Source organism: Dryobates pubescens, chromosome 9 (assembly GCF_014839835.1).
Source record: "Dryobates pubescens isolate bDryPub1 chromosome 9, bDryPub1.pri, whole genome shotgun sequence".
Lineage (NCBI taxonomy): Eukaryota > Metazoa > Chordata > Aves > Piciformes > Picidae > Dryobates > Dryobates pubescens.
This window is the reverse complement of record NC_071620.1, coordinates 13,589,427-13,617,270: the sequence shown is the minus strand read 5'-3', so window position 1 is coordinate 13,617,270 and position 27,844 is coordinate 13,589,427. Positions and strand designations below refer to the sequence as shown.

General features: G+C 43.3%; 1 protein-coding gene across 1 annotated transcript in view; it reads left to right on the top strand.

Moving 5' to 3' along the window:
• Positions 1-27,103, top strand: part of LAMA1 (laminin subunit alpha 1) — a 111,491-nt gene extending 84,388 nt beyond the window's left edge. Inside the window, exons 44-63 of the mRNA XM_009909928.2 lie at positions 325-479; positions 2,535-2,678; positions 3,950-4,083; positions 5,011-5,161; positions 5,673-5,797; positions 7,539-7,689; positions 9,513-9,657; positions 11,480-11,621; positions 13,410-13,524; positions 13,726-13,896; positions 14,942-15,093; positions 15,569-15,754; positions 16,233-16,395; positions 17,268-17,380; positions 18,464-18,653; positions 21,650-21,808; positions 22,705-22,858; positions 23,712-23,845; positions 25,842-26,064; positions 26,907-27,103. Of these exons, the coding sequence (XP_009908230.2) occupies positions 325-479; positions 2,535-2,678; positions 3,950-4,083; positions 5,011-5,161; positions 5,673-5,797; positions 7,539-7,689; positions 9,513-9,657; positions 11,480-11,621; positions 13,410-13,524; positions 13,726-13,896; positions 14,942-15,093; positions 15,569-15,754; positions 16,233-16,395; positions 17,268-17,380; positions 18,464-18,653; positions 21,650-21,808; positions 22,705-22,858; positions 23,712-23,845; positions 25,842-26,064; positions 26,907-27,067 (3,068 nt within the window). The 3' untranslated portion in view covers positions 27,068-27,103. The remainder of the gene's footprint in view (positions 1-324; positions 480-2,534; positions 2,679-3,949; positions 4,084-5,010; positions 5,162-5,672; positions 5,798-7,538; positions 7,690-9,512; positions 9,658-11,479; positions 11,622-13,409; positions 13,525-13,725; positions 13,897-14,941; positions 15,094-15,568; positions 15,755-16,232; positions 16,396-17,267; positions 17,381-18,463; positions 18,654-21,649; positions 21,809-22,704; positions 22,859-23,711; positions 23,846-25,841; positions 26,065-26,906) is intronic.
• Positions 27,104-27,844: the final 741 nt, after the last annotated feature.

The window sequence follows — 27,844 nt, the reverse complement described above, 5'->3', positions numbered from 1 at the left end:
TGCTGCTTCATTGCTCTTTAGAAATGTCACTGCTTGCAGAAACAGTTTGATATTGTTTGAGCGGACGTTAAATATGAGTCTCACAGACTCAGAAAGTTTCTCCTAACGCCATTAAAATGTGCTACTTTTTTAAAAAGACCTCTAGAAGGAGCTCTAGATGTTTAATAGTATCTGTGGGATGCTCTTAAGGATGCATTTTCCTTACTGAAGTTTAAAGTCATTGTAAATAATGATTCAAAGCAGGCCACCTTGGCCAAGCCTTTCAGTAATGAACACTGCCTTGCTCCTTCACCCTGCCTCAACATCCCATTTCTGTTTTGGTAGCAATCACAGCTGAGAAGCAAGTTAAAGAAGTTGAAGCACAAGCAAGTCTTTTGCTGGATAGGCTGAAACCTTTGAAAACACTGGAGGAGGGCCTGAACAGGAACTTGTCTGAAATTAAAGAGCTCATCAGCCAGGCACGCAAGCAGGCAGCATCTGTAAGTTCCATCATCTCAGACTTAACAGGTTTCATTGCCACTTTTGGCAGAGAAGTTATGGATAAAAAAACCTGGTTGAGTGGCCAGGTCGAAAGAGTGGGGATGAAAGGAGTTAAACCTAGAGGGTTTGCAGGTGGTGTTCCCCAGAGCTCAGTATTGGGACCACTTCTATTTAAAGTATTTATCAATGATCTGGACGAGAGGATTGAGGCACCAAGCAGATGGCACCAAGCTTGGTGGATATGTTGATCTGCTTGAGGGTAAAGAAAGCTCTACAGAGAGACCTGGACAGGTTGGATCAATGGGCTGAAGCCAATGGGATGAAGTTCAACAAGGCCAAGAGTCACGTCCTGGACTTGGGTCAAAACAACCCCACGAATGCTCCAGGATTGGAGCAGAGTGGCTGGAAAGCTGCCCAGGGGAAAAGACCTGGGGGTGTTCATGGACAGCTGGCTGATGATGAGGTAGCAGTGTGCCTAAGTGGCCAAGAAGGCCAACAGCATCCTGGTTTGGATTGGCCATCAGGAGCAGGGCAGTGATTGTTCCCCTGTACTCAACACTGGTGAAACCGCACCTCAAATATTGTGTTCAGTTTTTGGCCCCTCACTCAATCTTAATGATCTCACTGAAGTTCAAGAGGACTGGCTCTTGGTACATATTATAGTTCCAGATTTAATTTGTTACTTATTTACCATTTGCTTTTGCTTCCTATATAAAGTAGCCAAATTCATGGCATCAAAAAGCAATCACAGAGATACTTTGCTGTCAGAGAAAAGAGGAGGCGGTGCTGCCATTCTGTTAGGATGGTTATAAGCTTATTTTAGAGATTGATGTGGGATATTTCTGTATAAAATCAAGTAACATTACACATCCTTTACCAAAATATTGATTCTATCAATAAATTTATAATCTATTTCCTTGCCATGTCCATATGTTCCCTGCAAGAAGCTGCTGTGCATCCAAAACCTGCTCTAACTGAAGATGCTCACTACAAGGGGTTTGGATGACTTTTGAATGTCCCTTCATCCCAAACAATTCAGTGATTCCTTGAATACTTTAAGACAAATATCCTTGTTTATAAATTTGTACTCCCCCTCTTGAAGGCTACAACAGTGAATCAACTGTACTATGGACCTCATTAAACTGTGAGGGGAATTTGAAAATGACTTTGCACTCAGTAATTTCTGGTATGCCTTTGGCTTTAATGTAAGGATGTTATTGTAAGCTTCAGGGAGGCTTTTGTTTTAGAAATTAAAAACCTTTCAGTTCTTTCTGCAAATCTCTTTAATTTTATGGTTATTGCTTCTCTGTCACAGTCAACTGAAGCTTAATGAATCCATTGCGGAAGAAAGGGAGGAGTATTGTCAGACATGTCATAAACCACAGAGGCGCCTGGCAGGGTGAAAAAAATTATTAGCAAAATCCCCTTTTCCAATTTTGAGAGCTTACAGAAAACCAAATCAAACTGTGAGCAGAGGGAAAAACTGTCTATACCTGTGCCCTTTATGCAAGCGTGTGCTTGATGTGTTTACTCGTTCCAGGCATATTGGATGAATCTGATTGATTTAATTCTTTTGTTAAAAAGAGTTTTCTGTTATTACAATACAAAGTTTGGCTGCATTTAGATCATTTGGATCAATGTCTTATCAACAGCCTAGGCAATACTCAAAGGAGTTTGTGGGATGACAACAGGAATAGGAATTTCTCCACTTCAAGACTAAAGTTTAAAGCAATAGATTTTCTGAGTCTTTATTTTCTGCTACTTCTACAATGGCTTGTAGTGATATATGGGGTTCTGACCTAAGATTTATTGTAATTAGTTTTGCTTTCCTAGCTTCAAATCTCCTAATTGAATGAGTGAATTATGACAGATTTCATTCTTCTCTGTTTGTGAATCTTTTTGTCAAGTGAAACCTAGGAGATCTGACCCAGGCAGCAATAATTAGTTGGCATGAAAGTATCTCAGCGAATGGCTTGGTCAGAAACTAAGGATGTATTCCAGAAATAAGTGTACACTGAGACTCCTTTAAATTCCATTTTCTCCTCTCCCCCCAGATTAAAGTTGCAGTGTCAGCAGACAGAGATTGCATTCGAGCCTACCAACCCCAGATTTCATCTACCAATTACAACACCTTGACACTCAACATGAAAACTGCTGAACCAGATAACCTTCTCTTCTACCTGGGGAGCAATGGAAAGGTAAGTTTCTGGCATCCATGTACTGAAGATGATGATAATAAAATCTTTTAAATGACCATTTATACATTTTTTTTTCTACTTGAAACTAAATATCTGATTGAGGCCCCTGACAAATGTGTTCAGTAGGGGGGGAAATATCTGTGTCCCTTAGATGATTCCAGAAATCCTCAAAGGTAGAAAATAGAGGAATCTGACTCCTTAGCATTGCCTCTTGCCCATGTCATGAGAATCCTTCTTCTATGATGGAGTGACTGCATCAGTGGATAAAGGAAGATCTCTGGATGTCATCAATCTGGACTTCTATTAAGGTGTTTGGCTCTATGCCCTATAACATCCTCCTCTCTAAATTGCGGAGAGATAGATCTGATGAGTGGACCTTTTGGTGGTTAGTGAATTGATTGGATGATCATACCAAGAGGGTAGTGGTCAACAGTTTTATCTTTAGATAGAGATTGGTGACCAGTGGCATCCCTCAGGGGTCTGTACTGGGGCCAGTGTTGTTTAATGCCTTCATCAGTGACATAAACAGTGGGACCAAGTACACCCTTAGTAAGTTTGCAGATGACACCAAGCTTAATGGTGAGGTTGTCACACCTGAGGGATGGAATATCATTCAAAAGGACATGGACAAGCTCAGGAAGTAGGTCTGTGTGAACTTCATGAGGTTCAACAAGGCCAAGTGCAACCTCCAGCGCCTGGGTCAGGCCAGTCTCTGGTATTAACACAGGCTGGGGAATGAAGAGATTGAGAGCAGCTCTGTGAAGAATGACTTGGGGTGCTGGTGATGAAAAGCTGGACATAAATCAGATGTTTTCTCACAGTTGAGGAGACAACTGTCTCCTAGTCTGCATCCCCAGCAGCATGGGGAGCAGGTGGAAAAATGTGATTCTGCCCCTCTGCTCTGCTGAGACTTCATCTGCAATACTGAGTCCAACTCTGGAGTCCCCAACACAGGGGGGACATGGACCTATTGGAGCGGGGCCAGAGGAGGCCACAACAATTATGTGAGGGCTGGAACCCCTCTGCTGTGCGGACAGGCTGAGAGGGTTGGAGTTGTTCAGCCTGGAGAAGAGAAGACTGCAAAGAGATCTTTTTGTGGCCAGTTGGTATTTAAAGGAGGCCTTATAGGAAAGATGGGGACAACATTTTTAACAGGACCCAATGTGATACGACAAGGGGTGATGGTTTTAAACTAAGAGAGGAGAGATTTGCACAGAACAGAAGCTACATGTTCAGTGCTGTGTGTTTGAACTAGCTCTGCTGTTTTTCAGACAGACTTCCTTGCACTGGAGATGCGTCGCGGTAAGGTAGCTCTTCTTTGGGACTTGGGCTCTGGACCAACAAGAGTGGAATACCCTGATTTTCAAATCAATAACAACAAATGGCACAGAATACATGCAACCAGGTAATTACAATGAGGATGGTGTAAGTGTTGATTAGGAAAATGGATTATTAATGTTTTTTTAATGAGGGCTGTATTGTAGAAATGTTCAGGTATTTAGTGAGTGAACATGCAAAGAACACCAACCATCTTCTAAGTTCTCCATTACAAGTTTTCTTTATTGCCCATAAAGAGAAGCCAAAAGAATGTGTTGATTAATCATGATGCTCCCTTCCTGCAAGTGTTCAAGGCCAGGCTGGATGAGGCCTTGAGTGACCTGGTCTAGTGGAAGGAGTCTGTCCTGGGTTGAGTTTCCAGCTTGGGACGGAATGTAGATTTACCCCAAAGGAGTAGATAAAAACACTTGCACATAATTGGAAGTTAATAACAGCAATATTTACAAAAGCAAACAAAGTACAAAAGGTAGTAAGGTAAAACAAAACCAGAATTGGCAGTGGAGGAGGCCTCCCCATGGACTGAGCCCCACTATGCAGCAGAAAAACAGCTTCCTGCCAGCAGGGCCTCCCACCCACATAGCCCAAGCGAAAGCAGGAGTCAAGACAGAGAGGCTGAGTGCAAAGTCTGTCTCTTAAATAGTGAAGCTGCAGGAAAAGGAAGGGAATAATGTATGACATGATCTGGTGCCTCCCGCTTGGGGCAGACTTTCCATCCCTCCAGGAGGAATTCCATCTTTATGGTACAACATTTAACCCTTAACCTACAACAGTGTCCCTGCCTATGGTAGTGGGGTTGGAGCTAGATGATCTCTAAGGTCCCTTCCAGCCCAAACCATTCTACCCCTCCAGCTGGAATTCCATCTTTATGGTATAACACTTAGCCCTTAATCTACAACAACATCCCTTCCCATGGTAAGAGGGTTGGAATCATTCATCATTCTATGATACGAGTCTGTGATTTGTAAAAGTATTCATTACTAATTGTGCTTGGCAGGTTTGGAAGAACAGGTACCCTCAGCATAGAGGAAACCAACTCAAACCAGAAGCCTTCACCTAAGTCTGGGACCTCTCCAGGGACGGCCACCATCCTGGACGTTAACAAATCAACCCGCATGTTTATTGGAGGGCTTGGAGGGCAAATCAAGGTTAAAGCCTGAGAGCAGACATCTTATAAATGTTTTTTTTACTATGTTTGAGATACACTTTTGACTTTAAAGTAGTTCCACAAATTGGTTGCACAAGACACACTGATGCAAAGATGCTCTAAGGATGTTCTAGCATCCTAAAGTTAATGTTCCCTGGAAATTCCCATGAGAGGCTATGTGTTCATTCATGTTCCATAGATATTACACAATGAACATGGATTTCTTTTCCTTCTTCCATGGTTTCTTTTAGTTTCCTATTGTTATTCATGCCATGAAGCATCTAAGTAGGTCAAGGACATCATTATTTTTACTTTTTTACTTGCTGCAGAGCTAATTTATTATGATTTAAATGGCCACTGTTAATAGTTATGCTAAAACATGTTGTTCTTCTATTGTGATTTATATCTAATAACATTAGAGTTCAAGGAAAACACGCAGGCAAAAATTACGCAGCATAATTTACTCAGTTCTTGCTGTTAATTATATTCATGAAGGATTTCTTGTCTGGCAGAAATCTCCTGCTGTTAAGGTGACCCACTTCAAAGGGTGCATGGGAGAAGCATCCCTGAATGGCAAATCCATCGGTCTTTGGAACTACATGGAAAGAGAGGGCAAGTGCAATGGCTGTTTTGGAAGGTACTTCGTCTCGTTCTCTTTATCTTTTGTCATAGATTTAGAATCATTTACATCTGGAATATAAATTTCTGTCCTAGCTAAAAATAATGAACGAAGAAAAATTGCAGTGTTTCATTGATCATTAGGCTCCAGTTCTGAACACGCTAATCTGCACGTGCCAGCAGTGTCAATTATTTCACTTCATGGAATTTTATCACTTATTAATCACTTTGTCAGAGGAATTCTGGTTTATGCATTGAAAGTAGGGACTGCCAGTGAACCAAACAATTTTGGAGCAAATTCTTTTGCTTTCCAGAAACACAAATTTATTCTTTCCAAGGCAAGAAGCAGTGTAAAGCACTTGTAAAAAAATAAAATAAAATAAAGTAAAATAAAATGGAATGGAGTAGAATACAATACAGTAAAATAGAACAGAATAGAATATAATTAAAGTAAAAAAATATAATGAAACAATAAAATAAAACCATAACAAAACTGGAGCCACTGAGCCCCTGTAAGGGGATTACAGGCTATACTTGCTTCATGTTGAAGGAACTGCAAAGAAATATACTGGACCATATCCCCTTTTGCAGAATGTTTCACATGTAAACAGCAGATGGTGCTGCTTGATTATCTGAGATGTTTTTTCCAAGCATTATATTGCTGATAAACATTTAGTGGATCATGTTTGATAAAAGCATCACATGCTTTAAGTAAGAGGATTTTCAACAACAGCGAGGAGTCCTACATCTGGAGAGGAATAACCCCCTGCACCAGTTCAGGTGAGGGGCTGGCCTACTGGAAAGCAGCTCCAAGGAGAATGGCCTGGGAGTACTGATGGACAAGTTCACCGTGAGCCAGCCAAAAAGGCCAGTGGTCTTCTGGGGTGCATTAACTGAAGTGTGGAGAGCAGGTGAAGGGAAGTTTTTCTTCCCTTCTATTCTGCCCGAGGACACATCTGGCGTCCTGGGACCAGTTCTGGGCTCCCTAGGTCATTAGAGACAGGAAACTACTGCAGAGAGTTGAGTGGAGGCTACAATGATGCTGAGGGGACTAAATCATCTTTGTGAGGAGGAAAGGCTGAGAGACTTAGGGTTGTTTAGCCTGGAGAAGAGCAGCCTGATATGGGATCTGCTCAAAACTCAACAAGAGCTAAGGGTTGGGGTGCAAGAGCATGAGGCCAGACTCTTTTCAGCAGTGCTCATGGGCAGGACAAAGGGCAATGGGCACAAACAGGAATCCAGAAGGTTCCATCTGACCAGGAAGGAAAAATTACTTGCTGTGAGGGTACTTGAGCTCTGCCTAGAGAGGTTGTGGAGCCTTCTTCACTGGAGAGATTCCAAACCCACCTGGACATTGTGATCGTCTGCAACCTGCTGTAGGTGACCCTGCTTTAGCAGGTTGGTTGGGCTAGATGATTTCCAGAGGTCCCTTCCAACCCCTGCCATACTGGGATTCTGTGTATTGTAACAACTGCTTTTTCCCTTAAGGAATCGTTGGAGTTTTGATGTATTCAGAAAGAACGATTTTTATCTTGTATACATCCTTCCCCAAAGCTACCTTTTCTTCACAGAATCCTGGCATGCTAAAGCAGATGTTGTGAGATTCTGTAATGAAAATGGCCTTTGGCTGGAGTCGTTCAGTTATTCATCACATGGATTCAAGTCTCTTTCCACACTTTCTAATTTCAATGCCTGGGGCTTGCACAAACCAATGCAATTTTTAAGCTAAGATTTTTTACTCTTGTTTTCTGCTTCTGTAGCCCACAGGATGAGGATACTTCATTCCATTTTGATGGCAGTGGATACTCCGTTGTGGAGAGGGCACTTCGCTCAACAGTGACTCAGATCATCATATTTTTCAGCACCTTTTCACCTAATGGGCTGCTTCTGTATCTTGCTTCAAATGGCACTGTAAGGAAATAGACCAGATCCTTAAACTGTACAAAACCCTTTTTTGAGATCACTTGATGCTTTCTTGCTCTTTGTTATTTTGGGGGTTCAACTCCATCTCCAGAGGTCCCTTCCCACCCATGCCATTCTATGACTCCATGGGTTTTTTTCAGCCTACATATATTAAAGCAAGTCTTTGTGTAGATTATCACCTGTCACTGACATCATAAGCAAAAGAAGTAAAGACAGGAACCCCAGAGATAAATCTTTATGTATAGTAAAGGACAAGACTATCATTGAAAGGAATTCTTCATAATTTGTTTTAATTCTAGACTAAAATTCATGATTATTTAACTGAAGGCAAGAAAAACAATCAGCAGGGGCCACAAGCTAGTTCTGTTCAACTTGGTAGGATATAAAATCTTTGGAAATGAGCTTTCAGGGGGACAATGTAGTATTGAAGAGGTCTGTTGAATTAAATCTGTAAGATGGGAACTCAGTGAATTGAAATTAATTAAATAAAACTCTCTGTAACAGCAATATAACCTAGACCCATCTCCAGACCTTCAGTGCCATATCATGCAGTTTACTGCATGCATAGCTGGTGGTTGTCCTTCCCTGAAGGAGGACAAAACTTTGATCAGGTACAAATTTTTTGAGTCACTGCATTATTCTTTTGCTGTATGTACTAACTGCCTGAATACATTGCATGGTGTATTTCCACCTTTCCTGGTGGAAAAGGACCTGGGGTTGTTGGTCAGCAGCTGGTTGAAGATGAGCCAGTGTGTGCCCAGGTGGCCAAGAAGGTCAGCAGCATCCTGGTTTGGATCAGCAACATTGTGGTCAGCAGGACTATGGCAGTGACTGTACTCATCACTGATGAAGCCACACCCCAAATAACTGTTCAGTTTTGGGCTCCTCACTCCAAGAAGAACATTGATGTGCTGGAGTGGGTCCAGAGAAGGGCAGCTAAGCTGATAAAGGGTCTGCAGCACAAGTCTTTTGAGGAGCAGCTAAAGGATCTGGAGCTGTTTAGCCTGGAGAAAGGGAGGCTCAAAGGAGATCTCCCCACTCTCTACAACTCCCTGAGAGGAGGTTGAAGGAAAGTGGGTGTTGGTCTCTTCTCCCAAGCAACAAGTGATATGATGAGAGGAAGAGGCCTCAAATTTCACCGGGGAGGTTTAGGTTCAGCATTAGAAACAATTTCTTTCCCAAAGGGGTTCTCAAACACTGAAACAGGCTACCCAAGGCAGTGGTGGAGTCCACATCCTCCCTGGAGGGATTTAAAAGCTATATAGATTTGGTGCTGAGCAGAGTGGTTTAGTGGTGGAGTTGTCAGCACTGGTTTGCGGGTGGACTTCATGATCTTCAAGGTCTCTTCCAACCAAAACAATTTTATGGTTCTGTGACACCTGACTTAAGTTTTACACTGCAGAGAGAACACTTTTTTATAAAATTGAGAAAGCCTTTTTATACAGTGTGAAGAAGCTCTTTGCTTCTTGCAGAAAGAACATGGTCATGTCTGATCACATGCCAACCACAGTCACAACTTCATCTAAAAAAAGACGGCAAATGTGGCATTTATTTAAACCTTCCTCAGCTGAGTAATCAAGACCAATGATGCATTTAAGTAAAAATAACAACAAAACAAACCCAAAAGTCAGCCTTGGGAAGTAGATGTATCTTGATTTTCCTAAACATAGCTTGGGCCAGGTACAGGAGTTGCCAAACTTTACTTTCACCATAGGCCAAACCTGAAGAACTTACTTTCAGGAATTTAATCTGTTTGTCTCAATGTTGGTTGGTTTTTTTTGTTGTTTTGGTTTCCTTTTTCTTCCTCACAGAGAGATTTCCTGTCCCTTGAGCTTGTTGATGGCAAAGTGAGACTGACTGTTGACCTGGGTTCGGGACCTCTTGCTCTGACAACAGAAAATCGTTACAACAACGGGACGTGGTATAAAATTTCATTCAGTCGCAACAAGAAACAAGGTAGGCTGCAGGCTGAAAAAAGAACCAACAAACCAGATTTGTCTGTATTCATTTTATGTAGTGACTCTTGTCTTTAGTGGTACAATTTTAATTTTACTAATTGGACACCAAGCAGGATAATGGAATTGGGAGGAAATGGTTTAGAAGAACCTCTCTGAGACTGTTCACGATACTGCCCACAGATCTGTGATACAAAAAGCAGATTTAGAAAGGTTACTTCCAAGGGAAGGGGGCCTGCAAGAAGGCTGCTTACAAAGGCCTGTGGTGATAGGATGAGGGGAAATGATTTTAAACTAGAGAAGAGTAGATTTAGTTTGGACATTAGGAGGAAGCTCTTTACCATGAGGATAGTGGAATGCTGGAACAGGTTGCCCATGGAGGTAGCTGAGGCCCCTTTCTTGGAGATATTCATGGTCAGGTTTGACTAGGCTCTGGGCAACATGATCTTTGGAAGTCCCTTCCAACCCAAACCATTCTATGATTCTGTGATCTGCAGGTATATAAATTTCTTTACTGAAAGAGTGTAAATAGTGACAGACTTAGATTTTAGATTTGGAAGAATTATTTTTTTTTTACAGTGAGGGTGGTGAGACACTGGCCCAGGTTACTCAGAGAAGTGGTAGATGCCTCATCCCTGCAAACGTTCCAGGTCAGGTTGTCTGGGGCTCTGAGCAACCTGCTTTATTTGAAGATGTCTCTTGCAGGAGGGTTGAACTAGATGACCTCTGAAAGTCATTGTAGAATGCTTTCAGGATATTAGGAACAATTTCTTCCTCTAGAGTGTTGTCAAGCCCTGGAATAGGCTACCCAGGATAGTGGTGGAATCCCTATTCTTTGAGGGTTTTCTACAGCATTCTATGATGATCTTTTATCCAAGGATAGGATAGGATAGGATAGGATAGGATAGGATAGGATAGGATAGGATAGAATAGAGAATAGAATAGAATAGAATAGAATAGAATAGAATAGAATAGAATAGAATAGAATAGAATAGAATAGAATAGAATAGAATAGAATAGAATAGAATAGAATGAACCAGGTTGGAAGAGACCTTCAAGATCATTGTGTCCAACCTATCATCCAACACCACCTAATCAACTAAACCATGCAACTAATCACCCTATCAAGTCTCCTCCTGAACACCTCCAATGATGGCGACTCTACCACCTCCCTGGGCAGCCCATTCCAATGGGCAATCACTCTGTCTGTATAGAGCTTCTTCCTGACCTCCAGCCTAAACCTCCCCTGGTGCAGACTGAGACTGTGTCCTCTTGTTCTGGTGCTGGGTGCCTGGGAGAAGAGACCAGCCTCTGCCTGTCCACAACCTCCCTTCAGGTAGTTGTAAAGAGCAATAAGGTCTCCCCTGAGCCTCCACTTCTCCAGGCTAAGCAACCCCAGCTCCCTCAGCCTCTCCTCATAGGGCTTGTGTTCCAAACCCCTCACCAACTTTGTTGCCCTTCTCTGGACACAGGATCATGTTTTCTGTCCTGAGTTTTAATAGTCCCTAGTAAAACAGTATTTTGGTGGCTATGTTTGGGAAGCTATGCATTAAAAATAATACTTGCTAATAGCTCTAACAGGTTCTCAGATTTTATTATTTTTTTTTCCTGTAGAACTCTCCAGGTTTGGTTTTGGCAGAGAAACACAAATGACATTAGCAGAATAGATTGAAGTACAATAAATTACTCACTCTAAAAAAAAAAGATTGTCCATACATGTTTGAGTCACTTAATACATTTTCCTTTATTAAAGACAAGCTTGCCAGAATAGAAGATTGTCTATTTGTGTCTTTCTCCAGATCTTTAGTTTCTTCTCTTTGCAGGAATTTTGGTAGTCACAGATGCATATAACCTTAATTACAAAGAAACCAAACAAGGAGAATCTCCTGGGGTCGCCTCAGACCTGAACCGCTCTGATAAGGACCCAATCTTCATTGGTGGTCTGCCAAGATCAAGGGCTGTGAGGTAGTGTGTCCTTTAATTGCTGCTAAGAAAAGTCATGTGGGAGAAAGAAGCTTATAATATGTGGGTAAAGGGACTGGTCACGTGGCAGAATTATAGGAACATAGTCAGGAAATGTAGGAACACAGCAAGGATGGCCAAAGCTCTCTTGGAATTAAATCTGACAAAGAAAGTGAAAGAGAACAAGAAGAGCTTCTGCAAATACATAAATGGCAAAAGGAAGAACAGGGAAAATGTGGCCCCACTCCTGAATGAGGTGAGAGCCCCGGTGACAGGATGCAGAGAAAGCAGAGTAACTGAATGTTTTCTTTGCTTCAGTCTTTACTGCTAAGACCAGCCCTCATGAATCCCAGAGCTTGGAAGTAAGAGGAAAAGCTTGATGGAAGGAAGAATCTTCACTGGTCAGTGAGGATTGTGTTGTAGATAATTGGAGCAAACTGAACACCCCCAAATCCATGGGCCCTGATGGGATGCACCTGCAAGTGCTAAGCGTGCTGACTGATGTGGTTGCTCTACCACTCTCCATTTTCAAAAGATCATGGAAAATGAGAGAGGTACCTGAGGACTGGAGGAAAGCCAGTGTCATTCCAGTCTTCTGAAAGGGCAAGAAGGAAAACTGCAGATCAGTCAGCCTTACATCCATCCCTGGAGAGGTGATGGGGCAGCTCATTCTGAAGGTCATCTCTAAGCACATGGAATAAAAGAAGGTTATGAGGAGCATCCAGCATGGATTTACCAAAAGGAAATCATGCTTGACTTATCTGATAGCTTTCCATGATGGTGTGAATGAATGGGTAGGCACAGGGAGAACAGTGGATGTTGTCCACTTTGACTTTAGCAAGGCTTTTGACACTGCCTCTTATATATGTAGGCAAGCTTAGGAAGTCTGGGTTAGAAGAGTAGGCAGTGAGGTGGATTATGAACTGCCTAAACAACAGAGCTCAGAGGGTTGTGATCAGTGGTACAGAGTCCAGTCAGAGACCTGTAGCTAGTGGTGTTCCCCAGGGGTCAGTGCTGGATCCAGTCTTGTTCAACATCTTCATCCATGACCTGGATGAGGGGATAGAGTATCCTCAGCAGGTTTGGTGACCCAGCTTTAGCAGGGAGGTTGGACTAGATGGTCTCCAAAAGTCCCTTCCAACCCCCAGCATGCTGGGTTTCTTGTAATTCAGTTTGGAAACTTGGACCAGATCAACAAGAAGATACAGGTATTTTAGAATAGGTAGAAATAGATATTTTACAGACTGTCTCTAGTTTATAACTTTCGCATAGCACATCCCTGCTGAACTTGCAGTGTCTCATTTCTTCCAGTGGCTTCACTTTGAAAGGAAAAGCATAGCCAAAAAAATCCAATTAAATTGTCTGCATGCTCTTGACAATAAGGTAAATTCCAGGACAATATTTGTTTCCATGCAGTTATAGCAGAGGTGCAGACTTATTAATATTTGCTGGCAGAGCAGCCTGTAAGGGATTATGGCAGGGACAGCATTGGATTTCTCTAACTTAAGCCTGCAACCCAATTAGGCATCACCATAAAGGTCCGGAAAATTACCTGGCTTGGCCACACAGCACTGCAAGCTTGTGTGTTTCCATTTGGGGATGATGTTATCTGACTCTTTTAAGGTTAGAGTTCATGCCTGCTGAGAGTAAAACCCAAATTACCTCTGTTTTCACTTGCACTGGGCTAGCTGCATTCTTCAAAACAGGTCTCACTGCTTCTTAGTGAAGACAACTTTAGCTTTTCACCCAGGAGATTCCAAAGAAAAAAAAAAGCCTTCTTTTTTGTTGCAGGAAAGGTCTTAGTAGTAGAATGTACGTGGGATGCATCAAGAACCTGGAAATATCCCGTTCAACATTTGACTTGCTTAGAAATTCTTATGGAGTACGAAAAGGCTGTGTATTGGAGGTAGGAGACTTTTAAGCTTTGTGACTTGATCTTTATTGTTATTGAACAATGAATAATAATGTTAGTGGTAAAATGTAGTGAGCTGAAGTGAAATATCTTGAGAAATTCAAAGACCATCAAATCTATCCTTGAAATATTTTGTTCTTACTGGGTCGCAGATACAGATCAAGTTAGTAATTCTTTTTCTTCCTCACTGAACAGCCTATTCGTAGTGTGAGCATCTTGAACAATGGCTACATTGAGTTGGTACCTAAGCCCTTAAGCCCAGAATCAGAACTGATGGCAACTTTTGCTACGAAGAACAGCAGTGGCATCATCCTTGCTGGACTCAGCAGGGGACTGGGAAGGCGCCGACGTAGACAGGCACATTTGGCAAGTACTGAAAACAACAATTCTTTGGATGTGGTTTTGCCATCTTTATTTTTTAATATCAAGTCCGATTTTTATGACTATTAACTTGCAAAAACTGAGAAAAAAAATTATTTGGCTTAAGAAGGCTCAAATACAGAGGCTAATTGGGGAATAGAGGGTAATGGTAGAAGACATATCTCTGGAGATATTCCAGGTCAGGTTTGACAGGGCTCTGAGCAATCTACTATGGAATGGGATGGGATGGAATGGAATAGAATAGCATAGAATAGCATAGAATAGACCAGACCAGACCAGGTTGGAAGGGACCTTCAAGATCATCGCGGCCAACCCGTCATCCAACACCACCTAATCAACTAAACTGTGCAACCAAGCACCCCATCAAGTAGTTGAAGATGTTCCAGATGTCCTGCTCACTGCAGAGAGTTTGGACTAGGTGACCTTTAAATGTCCTTCCAACCCATTCTGTGATACTTGCTGTAGCAGAGGAGAGGGAAGGACCACTTAACAGGGACTTATTATGGTTGCTAGGACTCAAACTGGTTTTTTGCAACAGGGAGGAAAACTGCATATGAAGCACACAAAGACTATTGTTTTCCATTTCTGTTAGTCTGAAGAAGTCATTGAAGGGTTTGAGATGAACAGCTTTCTCATATCTGGTAGACTTTTAGAACTCCTGGAATCCAAGGACAAAGTCTTTGAAGGAATATCTGCCCCTTCTTACTTCCTTCCTCAGAGTGGAGGAGTGAGGTGGTGGTGGTATAAAAACCTGCAATTTAACCTGATTTTTTTCTCACAATCAGAGAAATTCCCAACTCTCATATTTTCTGTTAGAAGGCTTTGCCCTCTCAGAGGTACCAACACATCACTATTAGTTTTTGAGTTTCATTTAAAAGTTTGTTTACAGCTCATTTGGAGGTGTTTGGGTTTTGTTTGCTTGTTGTGTTTGTTTTGTGTGGTTTTTTGTTCAAAGTATGCTCTAGTTAAACCCTGAGTGGCTGAAAATTAAGTTATAGTCAAAATCGAACCTTCTGATTTAAATCCACAGCCCTTCTTTTCCATCATGCTGATTGATGGCCAGCTTGTCGTGCATGTTAATGCTGGAGATAGAGCAAGTACTAGAAAAGTAACTCTTCAGGCTGCTAATGGAACATACAGTGATGGACAAGAACACTCTGTCATCCTGATCCGGAGTAAGAGGTAGATGTGACTCTGAACAGTACTACCTGGTTAATTATTGTGTGCCTTTGTCGGCTTGCTGTTCCCCTAGGAACTGCCCTTGCCAGCTCATTAGGCAGAACAATCAGGGCTGTGTCTTTCTGCTGTTAATGGAGATGTTCTGATTTACATGGTAATTGTATACAGCATGCAGCCCCCGATGAAGCTGTAGTTAAAAGCTCTCATAAACATCTTGGGCCACTTGAGTAAAGGATACTAAATAGTATTGGAGACAAATAGAGCTATCAAAATGATTTAGAAATACATTTGACAATACTCTACATGCTAAACATTATCTAAGGAGAAGATCTTCTAGTTCTAAGACATTGAAAGGATTATCAAAGTGTTGGAGTCTTTATTTCTTAGGATGTTTTTGAGGCTGAAAGGAATGCTTTTCATTTGCAAATGAGTGTCTGAGGCACTCCTTGAATGTTTTTTCCTACTTTATCTTTTTCAGAATCATAACTGTTCAAGTGGATGAGAGTAACCCTGCAGAACTGAGGCTTGGTTCTTCAGCAGAAATGAACCCCATGAATATATCTAACTTCTACGCGGGTGGCATTCCCGCAGGAGAGGGCATTTTAGGGCTCAAAATGGCTGGCTCCTTTCATGGCTGTATCAGCAACCTTATCTTTAACAAAGAGTAAGTCAGAAGAGTAGCTGCCCTGGTTTGGAAAACGTTCATAATTGCTAATTATTGCAGTTTGTAACCTCTTCCATGACACTGCCTATGTGCCTGGCTTCTAACTTAACCCAAACATGATACTTGATGATCTGGTCTTATAACAGGCAGGAAATGGATGCTACCAACTACATTTCCAATCACCATTAAAAATGTCTTTAATGTGTGTAGAGACACTGCAGAAAGTCTGACTTTTTCTACTATAATTTCATCTACATTCACAGACAATGCTTTTCCAAAACTATTGTCTGTTTATATCGTTCCATGAACAGATCATTTGCCACTTCCCAATCTTTGTGTGTCCCGCAGTGCCACTTCTTTTCCTTTCTCCTCTTACTGCTGAAAGACCCTGTAAAATACTCCTGTGCTTGAGAACTCTAGGGATTTAGGATTTCAATTCTTAAAATGTAGGGTGTGTTGTGTTTTTTTTTAAACACAGGCTTTTGTATTTCACCACTTCCATGAAGTATGAACACGTGGATTTGGACAGCTGCTTTTTGTCAGAGAAGCCCAAACCAGCCATACGGCCAGAGGACATCGAGATTCACCATGAACTTCAGGCTTTCCCACTGCCCCTGAGACCTCTTGCAGACACAAAAAAGGTATGTATTACATGCAAGCTTTTGCCTCTTACAAGAAAGTTCAACAGCAAGATGCAGTTGAGCTTTGTGGAGAATTTTCAAACTATGGACTGTGCATGTTTGCTTTGTGTATGATATGGTTCAAAGACTCACAGAATGGTGGGGATTGAAAGGAACCTCTGGAGATGATCTAGTCACTGCTAAAGTAGGGTTACCCAGAGCAGGTTGCCCAGGATAACAATGTCCAGGCAGGTTTGGAATCTCTCCAGAAAAGGAGACTCCACAACCTCTCTGGGCAGCCTGCTCCGGGACTCCTGCATCCTTACAGCATCACTCCTGTCAGGCAGTTGTAGAGAGCAAGACAGTCTCTCCTCAGCCTCCCTTTCTCCAGGCTAAACAACCCCAGTTCCCTCAGCTGTTCCTTACAAGACCCATTCTCCAGCCCCTTCACTAGCTTTGTTGCCCTTCTCTGGACCCACTTTAGGATCTCAATATCTTTGAAGACAGGCTCTTTAGCAGGGCCTGTTGTGACAGGACAAACAGTGATGGCTTTACACTAAAAGAAGGAGATTCAGACTTCAGAGAAAGAAGAAATGTTTTACAATGAGGGTGTTGAGACACTGGCCCGGTTTGCCCAGAGAGGTAGTAGATGCCCACATCCCTGGAACCATGTCCTGATGGATATCCCTGCTAACTGCATGGGGATTGGACTAGATGACCTTTAAAGGTCCCTTCCAACCTAAACCGTTCTCTGATTCTATGCTTTCTGAGCCTAAAGATAACTCAGGATGGGAGTTTAACTGGTTGATGTTGCTCTGTACTTTGTTTCGCTCCTTATGATATTCTGCATAGGCACATCGTCACTATTCTTAATAAAGTCCTTCCATTAACAGGTTGTTTGTGCAAAAGATGAGCTACCTGTTTACGTTCAAGGTGCCCATCAGTTTGGACTTGCCAAAGGCAGCCACTTAACACTGCTCTTCAATCAGTCCACTGTCAGGAAGAAGTGAGTATATCCTAAATCATACCTGCACAGAGTATGTTATCTTGTATTGAGCTACCAGAAACACACTAATGGTTCTCATGCGTGCTTTACATGCATTACCAGCTTTGAACACGTCCCTAACTTCAGGTTTCTGTGGGTTCCTCGTGGAAGAAGGTATCACAACCAGCACAATATCATTAATGTGGCTTTCTCAGGTTTGTGATCACGAGTTTAACTGATGGTCAGAGTTCTGCTTTCTTTCCCCACAGACTCGAGAGCCCCAGTGTCCCTTCTGTATGTTTTTTGCTTTCTGTTTTCCACATACAGAACCCAGCTGGTCTCTGTTCCTTGAATGCAGATGACATCTCACCCTCTCTACTGGATATTCTGCAATTCCATCTTCTGTGTCTGTTTCATTCTTCAGGTCACTGAAGGAGATGAGACTCCTGAGAGAATCTTTTTTATTAAGACTTAAAATGTGACCTTTCTGCCACTCTTATTTGTTTGAGAGGCTCCCAACAAGGTCTTCAAAATGCAGACTGCAAAACACTTAGAGTTCTTTCATGGAATCAGAATCTTTTAGGTTGTAATTTCAACTGAGGAAGTCTCTGCAGGCATTGAGAAAAGGACCTTTTTAGCTTCTGTTGTAACTATTGGACATAAGGACACTGCAGAGGACTGATGCTGTGTAGTCTGAACCTAATAACTCTATAATAAATGGCTCAGTCAGCTCCTCTACCTTTTTAAGCCTCCCTCTGTTCTCAGGCTGCCCATTATACCCCAGCAAGCTTGGCTAACAATAATGGATGCCATCTCATTATTCTGGAATTGATTCCTTCCTGGGGGCAGTAGGCAAGCCTGTGGTCACTAACAGCTGAGCCAGTCCCTCTTAAAGCCCAGCTCACTCTGTGCCAAGCATTTATTCCGTCTTTGATGGGTACAGCACTGATTTCTATCATGAAAGCCATAGTAAATCATGCTTTCTTAATATCAATGCAAATCCTGTGTTTCTGGCTCTTGTAATAATAAATTCCTTTTCATAGTAAGACTTAGCAGTGCAGAACATCTCTCAGTAACACCAAGTTGTTGGGTTTTTTTCTCCAGACTCTCCATCCAGCTGAATATCCGAACCTTTGCCTCCAGTGGCCTGATTTATTACATGGCTCACCAAAACCAGGTTGATTATGCAGCCCTGCAGCTTCATGGGGGACAGCTCTACTTCTCATTTGATCTGGGCAAAGGCAAAGCAGTGGCTTTTCACCCTGCGGTTATCCATGACGGAAAATGGCATACGGTAGGTAGTCACCAATCTTGTACTGCAGTTTGCCTTCCCTGGAGTTACAGGGGTGGCTTTTCTCTGCCTTTCATCTTTGGTTTTTTGTGTTGCAAAAGTAACAAAGTTTTAAGCAAGCATTCAAGTAACTTGGATTTGAGTGTAATTACTTCATTTTAAAATGTTCATTAATTAGTCACAGACTCACAGGTTATTTTCAGTTGGAAGGGACCTTTAAAGGTCATCTGATCCAACACCCCTGCAGTCATCAGGGATAGCTGCAACTAGAGCAGGTTGCTCAGAGCCCCAGACAACTTGGCATGAAAGTTTTCCGTGGGTGGGACTTCTCCCACCAATCTGGGAAAACTATGTTGGTCTCTCACCACCCTCAGTGTAAACAGTTTCTTCCTTCTCTCTAGTCTAAATCTCCCTCTTTCACTTTAAATCCATCACTCTTTGTCCTATCAGAGTTATGCATTGATTCCAGCATCCTACTACTGTGAACTATCTCAAATTATTTAGAATTAAAGTAGTTCACCAACTCTGTGCTAATAGCCATCTTTGCCAGAGAAGAACCCAGCAGAGAGGTCTGGAAACTGACTTTTTTCACAGAGACCATTCACAGAATGTTTGGAGTCAGAAGGGGAACTTCTGGAGATCTTATAGTCCAAGCCCCCTGCTAAAGTAGGGTCATCCATAGCATGTTGCCCAGGATCACAGTGTCCTGGTAGGTTTGGAATCTCTTCAAAGACGGAGATTCCTGGTCAGCTATGCACTATGTCATAAAAGATCTGCAACTGAGTGTGTAAGAGATTTGTGGGTACAGAGTTTTCCCTTTCTCCCATTTGTTTAATACCTGAGCATGTCATAGCACTGCTAGTAAGGAAGCACTTCCTCATTTCCTTGGTTCATGCAACATGGGAAAGGTAGACATCTGGTATTAATGGAGACTTGGCCTAAGAAGAGTTTGAAGGCAAATCATGGCTACAGCTTTCAGGTGTTACACAGCATTCAGGGCCTTCAGTACAAAAGCTGCCAGCTTCTGGGCCTCTGCTGGCCCAGTTGTTCTGAGCAGTTGTTCTGAGGGGATTGGACGTGGCACTTGGTGCCATGGTCTAGTCATGCGGTCTGTGGTAACAGGTTGGACTTGATGACCTTTGAGTTCTCTTCCAACCTTGGTGATACTGTGAGCAGGCCACCTCTTGCTGACCACAGCTTTCTCCAAGAGAAGTGACTCTGATGTCTAAATGAGTTTTAAAAGCCACTCTGGCCACATTACTTTGTCTTAAGTCAGGTGAGGGTGAGAAGCTTCCCTTTCTTTTTCCACATGTGAAGCCTTAACTCCAAGAAGTGGCTTCTGTGGGACAAAATGTCACAAAGCTGCCACCTTTCCAAGGCACCCTGATAATCAGCAGAATGTTCTTTTTGCTGCTCATATATAATCAGCAGAAGAAAAATACAGCAAAACCTAGCTAATGTGATCTTCTGTCAGAGAGACAGGTCCCAGCTAAGCTCTGCTGACTACCCTGAAGGGAAGAACACTCCAGGATTTACAGCTCACACTATCCTCTTAAAAAGAAGTGAACAGATTCTATGTGAGTGCTGATCTGCCTTTCCCACCCAGGGCATAAAACCAGAAGCTTGAACGTTTCTGGGGAAATTGAGGTTGAGTCACGCCACTTTGCAGCTGGGGAGATTGTTGCAGTAGTTCTACAATCAGTTTAAGCTAATGTGTATAGCTGCTGAAAGCAGCACTTCCATGCTTCTCTGCCATCTGCTGCTATCACTCTCCTGCACCACTTTATCCCTTAAACAACCCAAATGTTCATGAAACCTCAAGATGAACCTGATCAAGATTCTGAGTGGGGCTAAAAGTAGGCCAAAGAAGACTCAATGACTGGACTGGCTGACATCAAATAAAGTCCCTCACCTGCATGTGAGTCATGGCTTTAGTGCAATTAAGGCACAGGGGCATGAATAACAAAATAGATAGAAGAGGGAAGCTTTTTGGTCACAGTAAATTCAAGACAGCCCATCACAAAATTACAGTGTAAGAGGGTGTGCTTCAAAAGCTGAGATGGCTCAACTGGTGTGCAGCAGACCAGCACAGTACTCCCTCATTCAAACTCACTGATGTATCCTAAGGCAATGAACTAGTAGTTTTAAATAATCATAGAATAGTTTGGATTGGAAGAAACCTCTAAGATCATGAAGTCCAACCAATAACCCACCACTTCCAGGTCACCACTAAACCATGTCCCTCAGTATCACATCTACATGACTTTTCAGTCTCTCAAAGGATGAGGACTCTACCACTGCACTAGGAAGCATGTTCCAGGGCTTGACAACCCTTCTGGGGAAGAAATTGTTCCTAATCTCCAAACTAAACCTCCCCTGGAGCAACCTGACGCCATTTCCTCTGGTCGTTTCACTTGCTGCTTGAGAGACCAAAACAATTTACACCTCTCTCCAATCTTTCAGGGACTTGTGAAGAGCCAGAAAGACTCCCTCTCCTCAGCCTTCTTTTTTCCAGGCTGAACAACTCCAATTCGCTCATCTGCTCCTTGCAGGACTTGTTCTCCAGACCATTTACCATTTTCATTGCCCTCCTTTGGACCTTCTCCAGAACCTCAGTGTAATTCTTGGAATGAGTGGCCCAAAACTGTACCCAATATTTGAGGTGCAGCCTCATCAGTGCCCATTACAGTAGGATGATCCCTTCCCTAGTCCTGCTAGCCACACTTGCTAATCCAAGCCAGGATGCTCTTGGCCTTCTTGGCTGCACAGCTGGCTCATATTCAGCTGGCCTTGAGGAGACAAGGAAGCAGTTTAGCTGCTCAGTTGCATTCTGAAATGGCCTCAACCTATTTCAAGAGGATGCCTCAGTGCAGTATGACAAAGCAGTGTAACCACTCACAAATTGTCTTTCTTTCTTCTATGGCAGATGATGACTAGGTGGCTGTTTCAGCTCACTGATTGATGTTTGCATTGTCCTTTTTTTCTTTTTTTCTCCCCAGATAAAGACAGAATACGTCAAAAGGAAAGGTATAATCATTGTGGATGGACAGGAATCAGTAGCAGTCAGTGCTCTGGGAGATGGCAGCACTTTGGATGTGGAAGGGAAGCTCTACGTGGGAGGACTCCCCTTAGACTATGTGCCGAAGAATCTTGGGAATGTAAGAGTGTTAAGAGTTGTGTGCTGTCCCAGACATTTTGCAGGACTATAAGAAGTTGGCTGCATCAAACCCACTTAATTCAGCACCCTGTCTGACAGGGACAAAAAGAAGTATTTAACATCATCACTTGGTTTGGTTTGGAAGGGACCTTAAAAATCATCTAGTTTCAACCACCCTGCAGTCAGCAGGGACACTGGCAACCAGAGCAGGTTGCTCAGAGCCCCAGTCTACCTGGCCTGGAGTGGTTCCAGGGATGGGGCATTTACCACCACTCTGGACACCCTGAGCCAGCCAGTATTGCACCATCCTCACAATGAGGTTTTCTTCCTAATATCCAATCCAAATCTAGCTTCTCACAGCATAAAGACAACATCCCTTGTTCTGTCACTACATGCCCTTGTGAAAACTCCCTCTTCAGATTTCTCATGGGCCCCTTTTAAGTACTGAAAGACTGCAATAATGTCTCCATGGAGCCTTCTTTTCTCCAGGCTGAACAACCCCAACTCTCTCAGCCTGACCTCACAGCAGAGGGGTTCCAGCCCTCACATCAGTGTTGTGGCATCCTCTGGATCCACTCCAACAGTGCTGTGCTGAGGACTCCAGAGCCGCAGGTGGGGCCTCATCACAGCAGAGCAGAGGGACAGGATCATCCCCTTGCAGCACAGGACATGATTAGTTTCTGGGCTGTGAGTGCACAATGCTGGTTCACGTCCAGCTTTTCACCTCCTGACACCAAGTCCTTCTCCACAGAGCTGCTCCCCAGCCCTTCACCCCCAGCCTGTGTTGATACTACCCCAGCCCATGTGCAAGACCTTGCACTTGACCTTGTTGAAGTTGCAAAACATCTTTGCAGCAGTTTATACTGTACCTTAACTCTATCATTTCCATATTTGTAGGTGACTCACAGTATTCCTGCCTGCATGGGTAACATGACAGTTAACAGCAAGCAACTGGACAACGAGAGCCCTCTGTCCATCTTTGCTGTGAACAAATGCTATGTAACAGCACAGGAAGGGACTTTCTTTGATGGGACTGGTTTTGCTGCTCTTGGTAAGTGTCATGAAGTGAAAGCTGTGCCTTGCTGAATGAATGTTAATGAGGGCATACTCCTTTTGGGTCTTGCTGGAACTGTGTGTCATTCTTTGACTCCTCACACACAGAGGGTATGCCCTGTGTATGTACTTCAGAGTCCCTTTCTCTCCATGCATCCAAAAGTGGCCGTTTAAGAGCTGCCTTCCACAAATGAAAGAGCTAATGATTCCAGCACTGGGGAAGAAATGAACTACCTCTCTCTTTGGCTGAGAATATCCATGTTCATGATGTTAAGTTATGGTCTGTTGAAGAGCATGAAGATAAAAGACACAAGGCACCTGTGAAGTAGCTTGCATCCTTGTGCAACCTGCTGTGGGGGACCCTGCTTTAGCAGTGGTATTTTGGGGCTAGAATGGTGGGAGTTGGAAAGGACATCTGAGGATCGTCTAGTCCAGCCCTCCTGCTAAAACAGAGTCATGCACAGCAGGTTGCCTGGGATCTCAATGTCCGGGTGCATTTGGAACCTCTCTAGAGAAGATTCCACAATCTGTCTGGGAAGCCTGCTGCAGGGCTCCAGCACCCTCATACCAAAGCTGTTTCTCCATGTATTCAGATGGAACTTCCTGGGTTCCAGTTGGTGCACATTGCTTTTTGCACTGTCACTGGGAACCACTAGAAAGAGACTGGCTCCGTCCTCTTGCCCCTCACCCTTTAGCTATTGATCACCATTGAGAAGATCCCTCTCAGTCTGCTCTTCTCCAGGCTAAAGAACGCCAGGTCCCTCAGCTTTTCCTCACAAGGACAATGTTTGTGCTCTGCTTTGTCCTGTGGATTGCAAGTCTTCTATTAGAAGCTTCTAACTTCTTTTCAGTCAGAGAAGGTTACAAAGTCCGATCCGATGTGAACATCACTCTGGAGTTCCGTACCACAGCCCTGCATGGTGTTCTGCTGGGGGTCAGCAGTGCTAAGGTTGATGCTGTTGGACTGGAGATGGTAAATGGCAAGGTAGGTTGCCCTCTGTTGGCACACTCATTTTACAAAGCTTGCTTAAACTGGGAGGCTAGGACTGTTGTTAGGTAGCACTAAATAGCCACAATTAAAATGAGATGGAGACAAAATGTCCTAACCTCCCAGGACAGAAGTAGCCTGGGGCAGATTTTCAGTTTCAGGGTTTTTCCTCCTCATCATCATCTGTTGTGTGAGATTAGCAGAAGCCATTTTTCTGTTTTAATTAGTGTAATTTATGGTAGTCTGCAGCCACTGTGACCTGCAGTACACACCCTGTATGCTAGATCAAATTTCTTGTAGCTTAATGGTTTTCCTGTCACAGAGCTACACTTGTCCTTGATAAACACATCATTGCATGTGCAAAGCACCTTGTTTTGTAATCTCCTCCTCAATATTCATGAGCAATTAACTCACTCTCTACTTCTACTGGCCATTATGCTCCAGAAACCATTTAACAATCAATACAGAGTTCTCCACGCATCTCCTGCATAAAAAATGTATTCTTGATGGCTCTTAAGTATTTCCTTTTCTCAGAAATGCCTCATTTTCTATTCAGAACTTCCTAGCTAAAAGAAATACCACTGTTCCTCTGGGACATCCTTTCTGGGTTAATATTTACATATTAATCCTCACCAAAGAGTTGAGGCAACATCTGCTGCTGTGAAAAATAAGGACATGAACTAAGTCAATACATGTCACTGGCACTGGCAAGCGCTTTCAGTCCTCTCTTTCTCTTCAGTTATCACAGAATCATAGAATGGTAGAGGTTGGAAGGAACATCTGGAGATTGAGTCCAACCCTCCTGCCAAAGCAGGGTCACGTAGGGCAGGTCACACAGGAACACACCCAGACAGCTCTTGAAAGTCTCCAGAGGAGACTCCACAACCTCTCTGGGCAGCCTGCTCCAATGCTCCACCACCCCCACAACAAAGTTTTTTCCTCATATTGAAGTGGAACTTCCTGTGTTCCAGTTTGTATCCATTGCCCATGGTCCTATCACAGGACGCCATCGAAAAGTGTCTGGTCCCTTTTTCCTGACCCCCACTATTCAGATATATCTAAGTATTAATAAGACCACAGCCCCAGGCCTCTCAGCCTTTCCTCGTCAAAGATGTTCCAGTTCCTTAATTATCCTTGTAATCTCTGTTGGACACTCTCTAGCATATCCCTATCCCTCTTGAACTGGGGAGTCCAGAACTGGACATGATACTCCTGATGTGACCTCACTGGGCAGAGTAGAAGGAGAAAGATAACTTCTGTCAGCCTGCTGGGCACACTTGTCTTTCTGCATCCCAGCATACCATTTTCTTTCTCAACCAAAAGGGCACACTGCTGTCCCATGGACAACTTATTGTCTGCAAGGACTTTCAAGGTCCTTCTCCATGAAGTTAGATACAGTGGATTTTTTTTCAGAATGGCTTGTGTTGGAAGTGACATTAAAGATCCCCTAATTCTACTGCCCCTGCCATAGGTAGGGGTGCCTCCCTCTAGACAAGGTTGTTCAAAGCCTCATTTAGCCTGGTCTTCAACACTTCCAGGGATAAGGTGTCCACAACTCCTCTAGGCAACCCATTCCAGTGTCTCACCACCCTCACAGTAAAGAACTGCTTCCTAATGTCTAACCTAAATCTACCCTGCTCTAGTTGCCCTTTCAGAGCTGAAGTCTCACCTTCTGTCAGAAAATGACTTGATTTGTGTTTATAAAAAACATTGACTTCCCAACTGAATCACACCAACTTCACCCAACAAGCCATTACATGGAGAGGTCTAAGTCTTTTAGGTTTTAGTCTTTAGTCTGAAGTCTTAAACAGAAGTCTTTAGATTTTAAAGATGGTTCAGTGAGGACACAGTTTCTGTTGAAGTAAACACGAGCTTTGCCTAATTACCAAACATCTGTGAAAACGGAAATCTCTGCACCACCTTGGTTGTGCTTTTCTCTGGGCAAATTAATTGGGGTGTTCTGACTTCTGGGCATCTGGCTGGTTTTGTACAGGTTTTGTTTCATGTCAACAACGGAGCTGGCAGAATAACAGCTGCCTACGAACCAAGAGGCACAAACTCTTTGTGTGATGGAAAATGGCACAAGCTTCAAGCCAGCAAGAGCAAACATGGCATCTCGCTGATAATTGATGGGAATTTGGTTCAGACTGATAATCCCTATCTCCAGTCAACATCTGCAGATACAAACAATCCCATTTATGTTGGAGGCTATCCTGGTAGGTGCAGTAATATTTATTTTGCCTTCTTTCCCTCCTGCTTCCACTGTCTGATAAGAATGACTCTTAACACATACACTGTCTTCTCTCCTCCTCCCCTTACTCGCCAATCCCTGAAGTTCATGACTGAGTTATCACAGAGTCATTAAGTAGTTTGAGTTGGAAGGGGCCTTTAAAGCTCATCCAGTCTAACCCCCATGCAGTCAGCAGGGACATCTAGAGCAGGTTGCTCAGAGGTGCAAACAACCTGACATGGAATGATGCCAGGGATGGGGCTTCTGTACTGAGGACTCCGGAGCTGGTCCCAGAACTGCAGATGAGGTCTCAGCAGAGCAGAACAGAGGGACAGAATCCCATCCCCTCCCTCCACCCACTGTCCATGCTGCTGGAGATCAGCCCAGAAAAGTTATTTCTGGGCTGTTAGCACACAGTGCCAGCTCATGTCCAGCATCTCCAGGTCCTTCTTATCAGGGCTGCACTCCAGCCCTTCATCCCCTAGCCTGGATTGATGCCAAGGATTGCCCCAGATGAGATGCAAGACCTTGCACTTGGCCTTGTTGAACCTTGTAAGATTCATGCCAGACCCACTTCTCAAGCTTGCATCTTCTGCAAACATTGATCAAGATAATGATCATTTTAGTTTCCATTTTCCATATTGTTGGTGAGCTGACAGCATATGGTGGAACATCCCACATCATCCAAATGTGACTGGAACGTGGTGCTCCTCAGGCATTGTTCCATCTCATTTGGGAAGGAAACGAAGCAATGGGATAGCACCCTGGATCTTTGTGTTGTTTCCGTTCATGGAAGCAGATCCAAAACATTTCACTTTTGTTTTTCAGCTGACGTGAAGCAAAACTGCCTCACGAGCAAGAGCTCATTCCGTGGCTGCTTGAGGAACCTCGTGGTGACCAAGGGCCAACAGGCAGAGTTATTTGACTTCAGCACAGCTTTTGACCTGCGCGGAGTCTTCCCTCATTCCTGCCCTGGGGCTGAGCGCTGACCTGCAGCAAAGCCTGCCTGGAACTGAGAGAGAGAGGGTTTTTTGTTGAGCTGTTGTTTCTCATGAAAAGAAGAATTGGTGACAACCTGCATCTCTGATTTTTCTGGTTGTTTCCCGACTCAGGTAATTTTTTATCCCCCCAGCCAGAAGCTCCTTGTCTGTGTTTTAACTCAAAGGTCTGAAACAACAAATACCTCCACTGCAACCTTAATGGCATTAACTGGGCATTTTTGTCTTGGGGGAATTTTTATTAATCAGTGTTTACAGTATGTTTTCTTTTGATTACTTGACAGTGTTTTTCATTTTATTGTGTGTTGGTCATTTTATAAAAAGGCAACAATTTTAGACCACATAATAAATACAATAAACTGCATTGTTTCATGGAGTTTCAGTTGTTCATGCATTTCAGTTCGAGGAAAACCAGCCAGGAGGCGAAGAAGTGAAATGTACCAGTGGGTAAAGTCCAGCAGAGGGAGCAGAAGACTAAAGGCAGGATTAGAAGGTCTCAGTTTGCAAAATAACAAAATCTCACTGCATGGTAGAAGGGACCTCTGGAGACCATCCAGTCCAACCCCACTGCTAAGGCAGCATCACCCACAGCAGGCTGCCTGGGATCACAGTGTACAGGTGGGTTTGGAATCTCTCTAGAGAAGGAGACACCACAACCTATCTGGGCAGCCTGCTGTAGGGCTCCAGTACCCTCACAGCAAAGATGTTTTCTCTCCTATTTAAGCAGAGCTTCCTGGGTTGCAGTTTGCAGATCATCTCCCCTTGTCC